Source organism: Ipomoea nil, unplaced genomic scaffold (genome assembly GCF_001879475.1).
Source record: "Ipomoea nil cultivar Tokyo-kokei standard unplaced genomic scaffold, Asagao_1.1 scaffold1286, whole genome shotgun sequence".
Lineage (NCBI taxonomy): Eukaryota > Viridiplantae > Streptophyta > Magnoliopsida > Solanales > Convolvulaceae > Ipomoea > Ipomoea nil.
Genome location: NW_017617714.1, coordinates 97058 through 113925, shown reverse-complemented (window position 1 = coordinate 113925; position 16868 = coordinate 97058). Strand labels below are relative to the sequence as shown.

At 37.4% G+C, this 16868-nt stretch overlaps 1 protein-coding gene across 1 annotated transcript; it reads left to right on the top strand.

Moving 5' to 3' along the window:
* Positions 1-978: 978 nt before the first annotated feature.
* LOC109184842 (trihelix transcription factor GT-2-like) lies at positions 979-3690 on the top strand. The gene is made up of 2 exons (XM_019334893.1): positions 979-1415; positions 1867-3690. Exons 1-2 carry the CDS (start codon positions 1132-1134, stop codon positions 3263-3265), a joined length of 1683 nt encoding a protein of 560 aa, XP_019190438.1. The 5' UTR covers positions 979-1131; the 3' UTR covers positions 3266-3690.
* The last annotated feature ends 13178 nt before the right edge of the window (positions 3691-16868 follow it).

Here is a 16868-nt window from a genome sequence, read left to right as displayed (position 1 = left end):
ATTATTTAGGTACCTAATTAATGAAATTTAATAATGAAAATATGGTTATTTTATTAGGTACCTACATCGAAAAACTTTAATGAAATTTTACTATTTTAAAAATTGGATCTTTATTATAATAAAATTTAAACATATAATATTAAGAATTTATTTTAATAATAATATTAAGGATTTAGTTTTATAACTTTTGACAATTTACTCCATGTTGACGATATTTACCATTAAGCATCAATGTTGCAGAAGGCGTTAATCGGGCACCTAGGCGCCTCTTAAGCGGTTGACTAATTGAGTATATCGTCTTCACTTTTCTCGTTAACTAGCGGAGTTAGGCGTCCAACTCAGAACCTAGGGCGCCTAGCTAGACGACTAGCCAACTAAAAGTCGCGTAGGACTGAAATCGCCTCGACCTATGGGACGCCTAAGCCAATTTTTATAACACTGTTAAGCATGTAATTCGATGTTGCATCAATTAGTAATCAAATATTGTAGTATTTGTATTGTGTAAAAGAAATAATAACATATATACAATATTAGTCAATCAAAACCTTATGAATAAAAAAAAAAAAAGATAAAAGAAACCAATAGAAGCGATAAGAAAAAATCAATATAAATTTAACAAAATAGAGACACCCTAATTAGGTGCAAGTGTAGAAATTCAGTCAATTATTACGTAATTTTATTTTTTGGTACATCTAATACAACTATGGACAGAATTTAAAACTTTATATCTAAAATCACAAGTGGCAAATTTGGCATATAATTATTAATTTCATGTGCATCATTTTTCTTGATGAGTTTCTAAAAATAGAAAAATTAGAAATCAAAAAGATTCCACAGCTAGCTTATCAAAAGTTTAAAAAGAAAAAAAAATTAATAAAAAAGTTGAATAAATGTCGACTCTTTTATTATTTAATTTAATTTAATTTATGAAAGATAACAGGCAGATCACACCGAAATAAATTAATAAATTCACCACGCCTTCATCTTTCACCGTCTTTTTGTGATTATAAAACTTTATTTTCCCAACCCAGCCTGAGCCTCCTCCTTCTCCTTCTTCTTCTTCGTCGTTCTTCAATTTCTTCATTTTTTTCTTCCCCAATATATCGTTTCTCCATTCTTCTTTCCTCAATTATGCTTGGTGACCCGGGCCAAATGATGAGCAGCTCCGGCGGAGGGGGAACAACCGGAGCTGCTGCGGCGGAGAGCGGCTCCGCCGCCGCCGCCGCAAGTAACAGCGGTGGGAGCAGCGGAACGGGGGCCTTGCCCGGTGGATTTGGCGAGGAAAGCGAAAGAAATTCCGGCGGGAATCGGTGGCCGAGGCAAGAAACTTTAGCTTTGCTCAAAATTAGGTCTGATATGGATGCCGTTTTCAGAGACTCGAGCCTTAAAGGTCCACTGTGGGAAGAAGTTTCCAGGTAGCTAGCTAGAATGAAATCATAATCAAGCTCAATTTTCTTTTACTTTTTTTTTTTTAAAAAAAATCATTTCCCTTTTTTATTTCCTTTTTCAATGAAGAATAAGATCCAGTTGAACTAATGAATTGTTATGAAATATGATTTTTGTTTTAATTTAAATTTTACAAAATTCAGCAGAATTTTTTTTTCTGGATTTTATTTATTTTTATCTGCTATTACATGTAGCTGCAGACTACCAGCTGCTTTTTAATGTAATAATTATTAGGTAATTAATCTGAATTTAGCTAGAAATGTAATGATGAATTCTTAATTATTGCAGTTGTGATTAATGAGAGTTAATGTTAGTTAGTGATTATTTCATGTGGAGATTTAATTTGAAGGAAAAAAGAAAAAAAGTTGATGGAATAATTCAATTCAAAGTGATAAGTGTTTGTTTAATGTTTATTTAAAGGAAAATGGCGGAATTGGGATATCATCGGAGCTCGAAGAAATGCAAAGAGAAGTTCGAGAACGTGTTTAAGTATCACAAAAGGACCAAAGAAGGCCGCGCCGCCAAATCCGACGGCAAAACTTATCGTTTCTTCGATCAGCTCCAGGCTTTCCACACTCCTTCACAGGCGGCGGCGGCGGCGCAGCCAATGGTGGTCACGGCGCCGGCTGGGAATCCTCCGCGGCCGGTAACGGCGGCGCTGCCTCAGTTCACTGTTTCATCGGTGCAAAACACTAGTTCCGCATTTCCGGCGCCGTTGAGGGCGGCGTTTGCGCCGATTCCGGCGGCGAACAATGCGGCGTTCCCGGCCGGGACCGGGAATGCATTGTCGTATTCGACGTCATCGTCGACGTCGTCCGACGAGGATATCCAGCGGCGGCACCGGAAGAAGCGGAAGTGGAAGGAGTTCTTCGAGAGGGTGATGGGGGACGTGATCGCGAAGCAGGAGGAGATGCAGAGGAAGTTTCTAGAAGCCCTGGAGAAGCGGGAGCGAGATCGGACAGTTAGAGAGGACGCCTGGAGAGCTCAAGAGACGGCGAGGATAAAGCGCGAGCGCGATATTCTTCTCCAAGAAAGATCAATGGCGGCCGCCAAGGACGCCGCCGTGATCAATCTCCTCCAAAAGCTCTCCGATCAAAACAACACCGTACAAATCCCATCAATAACCAACAACTCCTCAGATCCAATAATCCAAATCCAAGTCCAAATACCGGAAACCCTATCCACACCACCCCTAGCCCCACCGCCGCCACTCCCGCAACCCCAAGAACCGTCCCCGATATCCGTGGCGCCACCGGCATCAATGCCATTCTCAATCCAAACACCGACACCAGAAAAAAACGCCGCCGCAGGCGGCGGCGGCGGCGAGAGTTTTACTACTGCTCCGCCTAGCTCCTCCCGGTGGCCGAAAGCCGAAGTACAAGCGCTGATAGACCTCCGGTCAAGCCTGGACGTGAAATACCAAGAAAACACCCCGAAAGGGCCGCTCTGGGAAGACATATCCGCCGCAATGCGGCGGCTCGGCTACAACCGAAACCCGAAACGGTGCAAAGAGAAATGGGAGAATATCAACAAATACTTCAAGAAAGTAAAGGAGAACAACAAGAAGCGGCCGGAAGACTCAAAGACCTGCCCGTATTTCCACCAGCTCGAAGCTCTATACAGTAAAAAAGCCAAACTGGAGATCAAGCCCGAAAGCAACCCAAACACGGCCCGGCCCGAACTGGTAAACGGCGACGATGACGGCGACTATGATGACGACGAAGATGGCGGCGGCGGAGGCTACGAGATTGCCGCCAACATGCAGTACGGTTTAGCTCAAGAAGCAACGCATTCACGAGAAGAAGAAGAGAGAAAGTGAGATCTAAAGACGTTTTGAAGGCAAATGGCATCGGGAATCGCGAGTGGGTCTAACAGATTTTGCAGAAGGATGTCAGAAGTGGGTCAGAGTTCAAGAATTCCAGATTGGGTTTCAGTGAGAAGGTGAAAAACTTAAAAACACAATACATTTTCATTTTTTTTTTTACATAATTAAGAATATTATATTTAACTAGTGATTAGTTTTTGTGTAACTTAATTTCCAATTTCATAAATTTTTTATTATTTCTTAATAATAGGGGAAACAAATTAAAAATGAGAGTTCAAAGAACAAATAAAAAAGAAAAAAGAAGAGAACAATCTTAATTTGTACCCTATTTTTGTTCTTCTTCTTTCTGTTTCAAGGTTGTAAATGTGGTAATTGGTTATTCAATGGTTTGTTTTATCTGTTTCTTTTCCATATTTTTAAAATTCTCTTTTGTACTTTCTTATAGTTCTTTATTCAAAAATGACTTATATACTTCCTATCATGTCTCATTCTTATCGATTATCTATTTATCTACAATTTTATTCCGTAAAAATTTAAAATTATATTTAAGCCCTTGATTTTTAAGAAAAATATAAGACTTTTGAATTGAAATATTATCCATGGTGTTGGGCGTCGGCTGAGTTAAGTCCCTGCTCGATTCGAGACGTAGTGATGTGGCTTCCCAAGGAGGGATGTGGTTAAATCGTTAATGTCCACTTACTTATCACCAATTGGTTGTTAAGTAGGATATGAAAACTAGGTAGCTAAAGAACTTTGTGGTTAAGCGTGCTTGACTTACATAAGTCAAAGGATGACTTACATCAGTCATAGGATGGGTGACCCGTGTTCGAATCGATAGCGAGGCGAAAGTCGAGGTGATAGGCGCAACTGAGCGAGCTTGGTCGAGACGTGGCGTTACTTACAGTAGTCATAAGATGCTGACCCACTGGGAAGTATGCATAGTAAGCATATTGCAACGCTAAGAGTTGGCCCGCATTGACAACTCAACTGGTCGTAGAAGTGAAATTTGTCACAAGAAATTTTAGAGTTCTTGGGACTTAATTATGGAGAATTTAATGTATCAAAAAAATATTAATCAATTACTATTGAAAGTTATAGTATATTGCAAATCTAAATTGAATAATTTTTCACTACTAAACAAAACAAAACCTACCTGTCTCATTCTAGGAAATTATTGCCAGCTCGATCTTAGTTGGCAAGGGTGATGGAATTTGATTCCTCATACAGGCTAGCTAGGGACTAGCTTGAAGGCTGTTGTTGTGTGAACCAACTTTTAATTATTGTCCAAAAGAAATATAAAATATGTAGAGATGGAAATGGTGAGGTGAAGAAAAACAAAACATTATTATTAATGACTATATAGTATATATAATTTATTTTGTACTACATCTGTCTCATTTTACATGTCTTACTTTCCTTTTTAGTTTGTTTCAAAATGTTATCTTCTTTCTAAAATTAAACATCACCATCATTCTACTTTTCCTAATTTATTTTTACGAATTTTACATTCTTTGTTGATTTTTATTTCTAAAAGTAAAAAAAAGTGAGGGACATAATAGCAAAATACATAGTATCTTAATTTCTTAAAAAGCATGCAAAAATAAATGTGATAATCAATTCGAGATAGAGAAAGTATATTCTTGTAAAAGGCAACATAAAAATTAAAGTCATCAAATAATAAAATAAAATTTTTCTCCATCAATGAATATAAAAAGTTTGAGACATGTGGTGCAGTAATAACAGAAAAAGAAATCTAAAAATCGTGGGATGGGTAATCACTAACAAAGTAACAATATAATGCAATCTAGACTTTGTGTCGCACATGCATTTGTTTGTGAAACATTATTGATGTGAAAATTAATTTCTGTCACAATGTTGAGCTGTCCTAGGAATAGTGGTGGAACTGAAAACAATAAAAAGAAATTGGCTTTCTCGGAATCAGCCACATTAATTACTCTAGCTTCTTGTCCCAAAAACAATTTTCCAGCATTTTCAATAGTTGTAAATTTTGAAAAGTTTTTACAAATATGTCTAGAAAAGAGAAGATGAAAGGAAAAGAAAAGAAAAAGAAACAAAATTTGGAAAACAAATATATATATATATATATATATATATATATATATATATTAACGCGCCCAGCGAGCACGTGGAGTGCATGCACCTGGCTGGGCGCGTCACGCACACCAATGAGATTTTTTCCTTTTCCCTTTTTTGGCGCGTCAAGGGGCTGTTTTTACTAACTGAAAATTTTTGGAAACTGGAAAATAGAAAACAGAAAACATGTTTACTAGCAAGTTTTTCATTTTGAAAACTGAAAAAAATTTCTGAAAAATTGGAACACTTTTAAAAACTGTTTTTTTAAATGGAAATCAGAATTATCTATCATCTATTTAGTTATATATTTCAATATAACCACATTACTATGATTACATTCATTATCATCTTATTTTACTTATCACTATCTTCTATCTTTCTAACTAGGACTATGTGGTCCAATGGTACTTGAGTTGGATTTCCATTTGGAAGGTTGTGAGTTCGAGTTTTAGTTGGATTACTTTGTAATAGAGCTAGTAGCATTCAACAAAACAAATCTTCTATCTTTCTACATACTTTACTTATTTAAACCTAACTTATTTGCTTACACTTTAAAGTTAGATATTATTTACATTATCAAAATTAAGAATTAAAGTCTATATAATGTTTTAGATTTTGATTAAACTCAATAGATTATTAATTCAAATATTTTTAATTATATTACATCGTAATACAAGTTCGGTCCAGATATCGGATATTGAAATCTCACATATATTAGAATTCAAAGTAAAAGTTATATATTCATATACATGTCATTCAAATGAATATAAATATTCAAAAAATATTTTAAATATTAGCTCAAAAAATATTAATATTATCTAAACTAAAATTTAGGTGAACTTAGTAGGTTATTTGTTTGGATATATATTTTTAGTTATTGTGTTATATATCTACTATACTAATAAGAGTCCAAGAGAGTTAGGCCTATAATGGGTAGAAAAAATGGCGGTCACAGATTTTAATCAAATGAATGGCTCAGATTGATTAAAAGATTGATAAGATTTAAATTTTACACTAAAATTTCCTAAAATACCCACACATCGTTACTAATTCCGTTAAAATTTTAAGAATTGCCGTTAGTTCACCGTTAACTTACTCATTGATTTCAATAAAAAAAAAAGGCTAAAGTGTCATCCCGCACCCTGAACCATTTGTGATTATTCATCCCGCACCATGAACTGTAAAAAGTGATATTTCGAGCCATCAACCAATTTTTTTTTTTCACCTAGCACTTTTTATAGGTTGTCCGGTAATAACGATGACATGGCACCGGTTTCAACTGCTGATGTGGCCTTTTTATCTAGTCAACGAGTTGTTAGTGTCATCCCGCACCCTGAACCATTTGTGATTATTCATCCCGCACCATGAACTGTAAAGAGTGATATTTCGAGCCATCAACTAATTATTTTTTTTCACCTAGCACTTTTTATAGGTTGTCCGGTAATAACGATGACAAAGATGGAATGTAGGCATTGGACGAATTTATATTTCAATTTTTCTATTTCTTTTGTACATTTTCCCAATTTCTCCATATTTTTCTTATTTTTGTTTCTTGATTTTTCAGTATTTTTATTTTTCAAAGATGTTTGTAAACTGCCAATGTAATGTTTGTAAAACTGCAAGTGGTAAATTGCCAATGGTAACATGCCAATGTATTCCATTAAACATAGACATTGATAACGTAGTCAAACTGCTAGTGGTAAACTTCCAATGCAGTCAAAATTGAAATATAAATTCGTCCAATGCCTACCTTCCATCTTTGTCATCGTTATTACCGGACAACCTATAAAAAGTGCTAGGTGAAAAAAAATAATTAGTTGATGGCTCGAAATATCACTTTTTACAGTTCATGGTGCGGGATGAATAATCACAAATGGTTCAGGGTGCGGGATGACACTAACAACTCGTTGACTAGATAAAAAGGCCACATCAGCAGTTGAAACCGGTGCCATGTCATCGTTATTACCGGACAACCTATAAAAAGTGCAAGGTGAAAAAAAAAAATTTGGTTGATGGCTCGAAATATCACTTTTTACAGTTCATGGTGCGGGATGAATAATCACAAATGGTTCAGGGTGCGGGATGACACTTTAGCCTAAAAAAAAAAAGGTCTTAGGTTCAAACCTCATCCCAACCAAAGTTGACATAATTAGTACTCTATTTTACTCTTATTAAATTATATAAATAATAATTTAGTAGCTACAACAAAAAATTATAGATATGCATTTCTTTAATTTAGAATTATGTGTCCACAATGCCATTATTCAAAAAAAATTATTCATTATTAATAAATTAAATAAGAGAAATAATTGTATTAGTTATATTGTCCTTATTTTTCTACAATATAAAAATTCTTTATATTCAAATTTATTAATTGATTATATTCGCTACATTGTTCTTACAATGTCTTAATTCAGTAAAAAAAAATTATTATCAATAAATTAATTAAGAGAAATATTTTCATTAGTTATATTGTCTTTATTTTTCTCAAATGTAAAAATTTTTACATTCAAATTCATCAATTGATTATATTCACTACATTGTCTATTATCTTTTTTGTGCACTATTTTTCTAATTAAATATCAAAGTTATAATACAAAATAATGCTATATATTTATTTACCAAAGTATTTTATTAATACCATGAAAATTTTTTAAAAAATATATAATTAATAAAGCCAACCATATTAACTACTTGAGAGATTTTGTGACAAAGAGAGTATTCAAATTACACAACAAATTGAAGTGAGAGCTACCTTGCAATGTCCTTGTTTGACAATCAGCAGTTACGGATTATATTAGCGGATTTGACCAATGAATTTATTTAATTATTAACATTGGATAGAAAAAATGACCGCCAAATTATTAAATCAAATGAATGATTCAAATTGTTCAGGTTTTAATTTTTTTTTAAAAATTTTTTCTATTTTATCCTTAATTATATGATTATCCATTTAACTTTTCCGTTAAATACCGTTAATTCACCGTTAGTCTAATTCTAATATTAACGTCTAATATAGAATTATAATTACACCATTAATCTAATTCTAATATTAAAGTCTTAATAGAACTTAACCACAAATCCTAATGTCGAAATCTCCTCAAACAATATTAGTATATATTTAATATTTTATGCCCTAATTTTTATTTGTTCTCCCTTATGTCCCGTATTTGGTTTCAACCATACCTATACAATTATTTTATTGACAATTATAATCAATCTTGACTATATTATCTTGCATTTGTAAACTTATAATTACCTATTTAACCCGCACGGGCTTAGCTCAATGGTTTAGTGGGCAGTATTTGGGAGAAGAGACCAAGGTTTGGACCTCGGCGGCGGCAGTGCGGGAATTATGTCCAAAGTGGGCAGATTCCTTGTTCGCACCGACATTTGGTCCTGTCTGCTGAACCATTGAGTCACCGTGATTTACAACTTCCCACAATGCTCTGTCGAGTCAGAGTGTGGGGGGCCCTTGGGGTTGGGGACTCAACCTTTGGGAGAAGAATTACCTATTTAAATACGCAAATTCAACCTTCAATTATCTATGCATGAACAATTTCAATATAATCTTGCCTTAATATACTTTAAAGTACTTATTTAAAAAAAAAACATTGGGCATTATCCCAATCGCGCAATGCGCGTAAAAAACTAGTATTCATATACGTGTCATTCAAATGAATATAAATATTCAAAAAATATTTTAAATATTAGCTCAAAAAATATTAATATTATCTAAACTAAAATTTAGGTGAACTTAGTAGGTTATTGGTTTGGATATATATTTTTAGTTATTGTGTTATATATACATATATAAATTTTGTTCAGTTATCAAATGTAAAAATCTTACATATATTAGACTTAAAATTAAAAAAAAATTTAAATTTATTCTATTTAAACAAAATATATGTAAAAATATTTTAAATATAAGATCTAAAAATCACTCAAAATTAAACTTGTTTTAATTTTATAACGTTAATTTAAAAAAATAAATTTGAAAAAATAAGTGTTAGTAAACAAGTTTTCTAAACAGAAAACAGAGAATAGAAACTGAAAAATTAGAAAATAGAAAACAGAGAACAGTTTTCTGTTAGTAAACGGATCTCAAGTTTCTCTTACAAGATCTTTTTTTTTTTTTTTTTTCTCTCTCTCTCTCATCTCTTTCTCTCTCTGTCCTGAGTCTCCTCCACATAAGCTTTAGTTCTGGAACTACCAATGAAAATTCCCATATTGGAAATGCTATGTTAATGCACTAGAAAAATACTTATCTTTTTTTTTTTTTGTTTTTTTTTTTTTGTTTTGTTTTGTTTTTTTTTTTTTTTTTTTTTTTTTTTTTTTTTTTTTTTTTTTTTTTTTTACAATTTTGAGTTATGATTTTGAAATATGTAATCCTTAACACTTAATTATTATTATAGAGAACGTGGCCTCTCTCTGAGATTTTCTTGGAGAGTATCTCCCTAGAATTCTAGGGCTTCTCCCCCACGATGGCGATTTCTTCCCCACTTTGCTTTTCTGTTTTAATCCATGTCACAAATCTTCTCGCATATACATGCAGCCTGTGCATGTTTTCCATCCATCACAGAATATCCGATCAAGAGTTTTTCGTTGCGTTCGTAAACAGCATTGTGTTACGCTTCCATTACATATTTGGCGATCTAGATCGACGTTTTAGCGATCTGTGGAGATCATCACTTATATCCGGTTTCACGGGTTATTTCGACGGTCGTTGCGTTTTTTCCCCGATGGACATCAACGAGATCGCGGAGGGCTGTGCGGTTCTGTCTCTGGCGTCGGAGGATGCAGGCGGCTTGGAGGCTCCAGAGATCTTGGCAACTTCCACTCCGATCAACCATCACGAAATTGTTGGACGTTTCCTAACCGATCGTACGATCAAATTCGACCACATGCAACATGTGCTGGCATCGGTCTGGAGACCGGTGATGGGAATGCGGGTTCAACCTATCGACGACAATCTTTTCTTGTTCCAGTTTCCGCATCTAAAGGACATGCAACGGGTGATGGACGACGGACCATGGTCCTTCGAAAATCACATGTTGATATGTGGGGTGGTGAAGAACGGTGGTAACCCTGAAGAAGTCTCGCTCAATGATGTTTTCTTTTGGGTCCAAATCCATGATCTACCTACCATCTTCGCATCAACAGAATTCATCCAACGGATCGACGACTATATTGGGGCTTTTGTCACCGCTGATCCCAACAACTTCGGCGGTTCCTGGAGGAGCTTTCATCGAGTCCGTGTCCGCATGGATGTGAATATCCCGTTGAAGAGACGAATGAAAATCAACCGTAAGGATGGAACTACTCATTGGGTAAGTTTCAAATATGAACGCCTTGGCACCTTCTGTTTCTGTTATGGGATCCTTGGGCACTCGGACAAATTCTGCAAACAAGTTTACGAGGACGGGATTGAACCGGAGTCCTTTCCGTATGGCTCATGGATGAGAGCCGGCCATCGGCGACAGGCTCGGCCGGTGAGAGCGAGGTGGCTGTTGGCGGATCTCCCGGAAACATCATCGATCACAGGGACCACCAATCCGATTGTCAATCCGATCGACAAGGTTGCACAGGAGGAGAGCGTTGGCCTGCATGGTGATTTGAAGAGACGCAGGGCAGGTAGTACTGAGGGCATTGATGTGGTCATGACGGAAAATCCAAAAAATTCTTCATCGGCGGGTCTGATCCTCCAGACTCGCCCCGCACAATGAGCACATTGAGCTGGAACTGCCAGGGGGTGGGTAGCGACCGGACAGTTCATGAACTTCTGGATTTAATATCCAGAAAGCAACCCAGTTTGGTTTTTCTTTCTGAAACTAAGGCTACTACTGATCAAGTCGAGAGAATAAGGGTTCGCATGGGTTTTGAAGGTTTGCTTACGGTGGATCGAACGGGTATGGGAGGAGGATTAACGCTTTTTTGGAGGGACAAGGAAATGGTAACTTTGCTTAGCTATTCTACAAGTCATATCGATGCAATTATTTCTCTACCAGGTAAACAACAATGGCGACTAACGGGATTCTACGGGAAGCCGGATCAAACACAGAGACATCTATCCTGGGATTTCCTCCGTGATCTCAGGAATCGCTCTACGCTTCCTTGGGTCGTCATTGGCGACTTCAATGACATCACCTGCCAATCGGAGAAACGAGGGCCCCATACTCAACCTACGACCCTCATTGAAGGTTTCAATGACGCTCTGGACGATTGTCAGTTATTGAACATTGGCATGACGGGCAGTAGGTTCACTTGGGAACGAGGACGTGGCACGGATGCATGGGTCGAAGAACGCCTGGATAGGGCGGTGGCCTCGTTGAGTTGGCTAGATATGTTCGAGGATGCAGAGGTCGAAAACCTGCTCACTTTCACCTCAGATCACAATGCGGTCTTTCTGAATTTGGAGAAACGAGCAGTGCGGCATAATAGCAGGTCCTTTAAGTTCGAGTCAGCCTGGCTCCTAGACGAGGGGTGCGGGAAGGTCGTCGAACAGGTGTGGAGACAGTCTGCTGGGGCGGATTTCATGCAGCGCATCTTTGATTGCGGATGTCAGTTGAACCGCTGGGGAAGAGATTATTTCCGGCATTTTGGGACGCAGAAAAAAAGGTTACGCAACAAGCTTGAGGCTCTCCGGGATTCAAGGGATCAAATGGCGGTCAACGAATACATGGTGACAGAAGGGGATTTGTTGACGCTGATGAGACAAGAAGAATTGTTCTGGAAACAGCGATCCAAACAGCTATGGCTTCAACATGGGGATCAAAACACCAAGTATTTCCACAACTCGGCATCTTCACGTCATCGGCGGAATTTTCTGGAACGCGTAAAAAATGCGAGCGGCAATTGGGTGGCTGGTGCGGCAATGAATACCGAGGTGTTGCAGTATTATGAGGATATCTTCCGATCCTCGAATTCTGCCTCTGACATTTTTGGGCGAGTTCCGAACCGTGTATCAGAGGATATGAATGCGGCCCTGTTGACGCCGGTCACGATGCAGGAGGTCAAGCAAGCGCTTTTTTCCATGGCCCCGGAAAAGGCTCCGGGCCCGGACGGGATGACACCGGCCTTTTATCAACACTTCTGGCCTTTACTGGGACACGACTTATACATCTTTGTTATTACCTGTATCACCGCCAGAATGCTACCACAAGGCCTCAACAACTCCAATATTGTTCTGATTCCCAAGAAAAAGGTACCTGAAAAAGTTTCCGATTTGCGTCCAATTGCCTTATGCAATGTTGCATATAAAGTGATAGCTAAAGTGTTAGCCAATAGATTAAAGGAGGTTTTGCAGACTGTTGTTTCGGTTTCTCAGAGCGCGTTCATTCCCGACAGACTTCTAACGGATAACATCATCGTGGCAGGGGAAGTGGGACACTATTTAAAGAGGAAAACGGGTGGAAAGATGGGTTGGACGGCCATGAAACTCGATATGGCCAAGGCCTACGACAGGATGGAATGGGACTTTTTGAAGGGGATGTTGGTAGCACTGGGATTCGACCAGGGATGGACTGAGCTTCTCATGATGTGCGTCACGACCGTGTCCTACAATATTCAGGTTAATGGTGAGTCGGTAGGATTGATAACTCCTTCCCGGGGCATCCGCCAGGGCGACCTGTTATCACCTTACCTGTTCATTCTGTGTGCTGAAGGACTGTCCATCATTCTACAACAAGCTGAGGCAAGGGGAGATATTCATGGGATCAGAATAGCAAGGGGAGCACCGTCTATAACACACCTTTTCTTCGCGGATGATAGTTTAATATTCTGCAGAGCTACATCCGAGGAGGCTCAGAGAGTAAAAGAGTGCCTGGACCTGTACAGCGCAGCCTCGGGACAACTCATCAATTACGAGAAGTCGAATGCCATGTTCAGTGTCAATACAGATCACGGCACCCGCCGAATGGTTACAATGACCGTAGGGGTACATGAAACAAGTGACTTAGGCCGATACCTGGGATTGCCATCAGCGTTGGGACGGAACAAAACGGATACCTTTCATTACATTGAGAGGAAAATCCGAGAGCGGATCAGCGGGTGGCAACAAAAGCTTTTATCCAGGGCAGGGAAAGAGGTACTTCTTAAAAGTATTGCGCAAGCATTACCTATTTTCACCATGTCTGTTTTTCTGTTGCCTGAACGGGTTTGTTCTACCATTGAGAAGATTTTCAATCACTATTGGTGGGGTGGGAACGGCACAAGGCATACGGGCTTACATTGGATGAGCTGGAAAAGACTGGCTATTCCTAAAAAATACGGAGGTTTGGGCTTTAAACGCCTTCATGAATTTAATCTGGCGCTCTTGGCTAAACAGGGATGGCGGCTTTTAATTTATCCGAATTCCCTGGTTACTAGCCTTCTAAAGGCAAAATATTTTCCCCATTGCAGCTTCCTCGAGGCACAACTGGGCAACAATCCAAGTTACCTATGGCGTAGCATGTTGGCGGGTCAACCTCTTTTGAAATTAGGCGTCTCCAGGCGTATTGGCAATGGAGCAGAAGCTAGAATATGGGGCTGGCCGTGGCTCGCGGATTCGAACAATCCGGCTTTGGACACTCCATGCAACGAAGACTTACAAGAGGCGACTGTTAACGGGTTGCTCACGGCGCAAGGCGATTGGGATATGGAGATTCTACGAGACCTCTTTGTGGAGAGTGACATCCCCAGAATTATGGCAACACCAACCTCGATCCATTTCCCGGATTCCTGGAGATGGAGGGATGATATACGGGGAGTCTACACTGTCAGGCAAGGTTATTATTTGCTCACGGCTTCGAACGGGGAGATGCTGACATCAGGAGGTTTCACGAAGTGGCAGTTGTTGTGGAAACTCCCGATTCCTCCCAAGGTAAAGAATCTGTTATGGAGATGCGCTCGTGCCATTCTTCCGGTCAAAGAGGTCCTAAAGAGTCGTCGAGTCTGGGTTGGTGGGGGCTGCCCGTTTTGCGACAATCCGGTGGAAACAATTGAACACCTGCTGTGCGATTGTGCTACTGCGAATCAGGTTTGGGAAGAGGATGATGTACTAAGAGGCCGGTCTGTGCAAGAGTTTATGGAGGCGGTGATAGGAGGCACTGACTCAACGCAAGCGGTACGCATGGCTGCGATTTTTTGGGTCTTGTGGGGTGCGCGGAACGACCGGGTTTGGAAGACGGAGACGAAATCTATCCAAACTCTTCGCAAGCAAGTCCAAGCGATGCAGTAGCTTTGGGATCCACAGCGCTTGCATACTAATGTAAGCGGTCCAAGCACCACAAACTCGTCGTTTTGGAGCTTACCTCCCCGCGGGTGGATCAAGTGTAACGTTGATGCCGCACTTTTTGCAGATGGGGCGGGCTTCGGCGTGGTGGCTCGAGACCATGGCGGGAACTTCATCGCAGCGCATGGTGGTAGGTTGGGGCAGATTCGTGATCCCTTGCTGGCAGAAGCTACAGCGGTCGAACGGGCATTGATATGGATCAAGAACCTTGGTTTTAATAATGTTATTTTGGAGACGGATTGTATGAACGTCTCTACTGCTTTTAATTCTCGTTGTGTTGATTTTTCTTATGTTGGTTCCATTGTAAAGCAATGTTCTACAATTGCTAATGATATTGGGAACGTTAAAGTTCGCCATATCAAGAGGTCAGCAAATCAGGTCGCTCATGTTCTTGCACGGGCAACCGATTCTCCGTCTGTCCTGGGGTCGTGGTTTAACCGCCCGCCCTCATGTATTGCAGCTTTGTTGAGTTATTAATGAGATTGGTTTCGTTTTGTTTCAAAAACACTTAATTATTATTGTTAGGGAAAATGACACTTTTTCCACCGAATTATATGTTTATATCACATTTTCCCCCTTAATTATTCATGTAAGCATATTAGCCCCCTCAATTATTCTAAAAGTGACGATTTTCTCCTTGATATATTAAATTGACATTTCTACCCTTAAAGTAAACATTTTATTTATTTTTCTTCTCCAACAAATTATTGCTTATACGTGGGGATGACCACAGTTCGGTTCGAACTGAACCGGACACTATAGTAATCAAATTGAAAGTTTTCGGTTATGATTCAGATCCAGAACCCAATATTTGGATTTCAGTTTATTAAAATCCGGACATTATAGTAATCGAATTGAAAGTTTTCGGTTATTATTCAGATCCAGAACCCAATATTTGGATTTCAGTTTATTAAAATCATGAATAAAAAAAACTAGATCCTGAACCGTGAATTGAAGGTTCGAATTGGAACAACTACTAGCATTAGTTTAAAATTAAAATTATAATATTTACAAATAATGTTTTTTTTTTTTTTTTTTTTTACATTTTTTCTGATTCTCACATATCTTTATCTTCTTTATTATATTATATATTATATATTATATATTATATATATAATAAAGCAGAATCTAGCTACAAAATTTTCCCTCCAAAGTGTGAATGCATTTTGATAGAAACAAGATTAGCAAGTATGAATACATTAATTATTTGGGTAGATGTATTTATACATATTTTTTTGAAGTTCTTATGTGTATTTATATTTTATAAATTATATTTTATTATTATAGCTCTATCTCTATATCTATATTTATATATATTAAAGCATAATGAAGTACGGAAAAAAGTTTATTGTGTTCAAATTTATTGGTAAAATTTTATATTTAATATAATTTGTGTATATATTCATTTAAACCCCAATTATAATTAATTTGACTCCACATATATAAAGAGGAGAAATTACATATAAAATAAATATAGTTCTTACATAAATAATCTTTTTCAAATGAATAAATTTTTTGTGGAGATTTTCGACAAATATCGCCTGTTTTTTATTTACAAGTTTTATTTAAATACGTTAGTTATATAATTAAAGTAGTTATTTCAAATTCAAATTCCTTTCAAAAAAAAAATTCAAATTCAAATAATAATACAAGTAACAATAAACTTTAAAATCAACATAATAATAGCATAATTAAACTTTTAAAAATATTAAATATTACATTGTATAGTTATACTTACATTTTTAATCAAATTAATTCAGCACTCAAGAACTCAAGTACGTTATTCTGTTTCTACAACCATTACTTTCTTTGCTAATTCAGAGGATGTCAAAAATTTAATTGATAAATTTGTTAAATTAATAATAGGATGTCAAAAATTTGTTAAATTAGTAAACAAGTTTTCGAAACAGAAAATAGAAAATAGAAACTGAAAAATTAAAAAACAAAAAACAAAGAACAGTTTTCTGTTAGTAAACGGACTCCAAGTTTCTCTTGTAAGATCTCCTCTCCCTCTCTCCCCTGAGTCTCCTCCACATAAGCTTTAGTTCAGCAACAACCAATGAAAATTCCCATATTGGAGATGCTATGTTAATGCAATAGAAAATAAATAAATAAATAAATAAATAAATATATATATATATATATATATATAGAATTAGGTTCTGGTGCGGTTAGAGTGCCTAGGTGCGGTTGTGCGGTTTAATCTGGACCATTCGTCTCGCTTAAATCAAC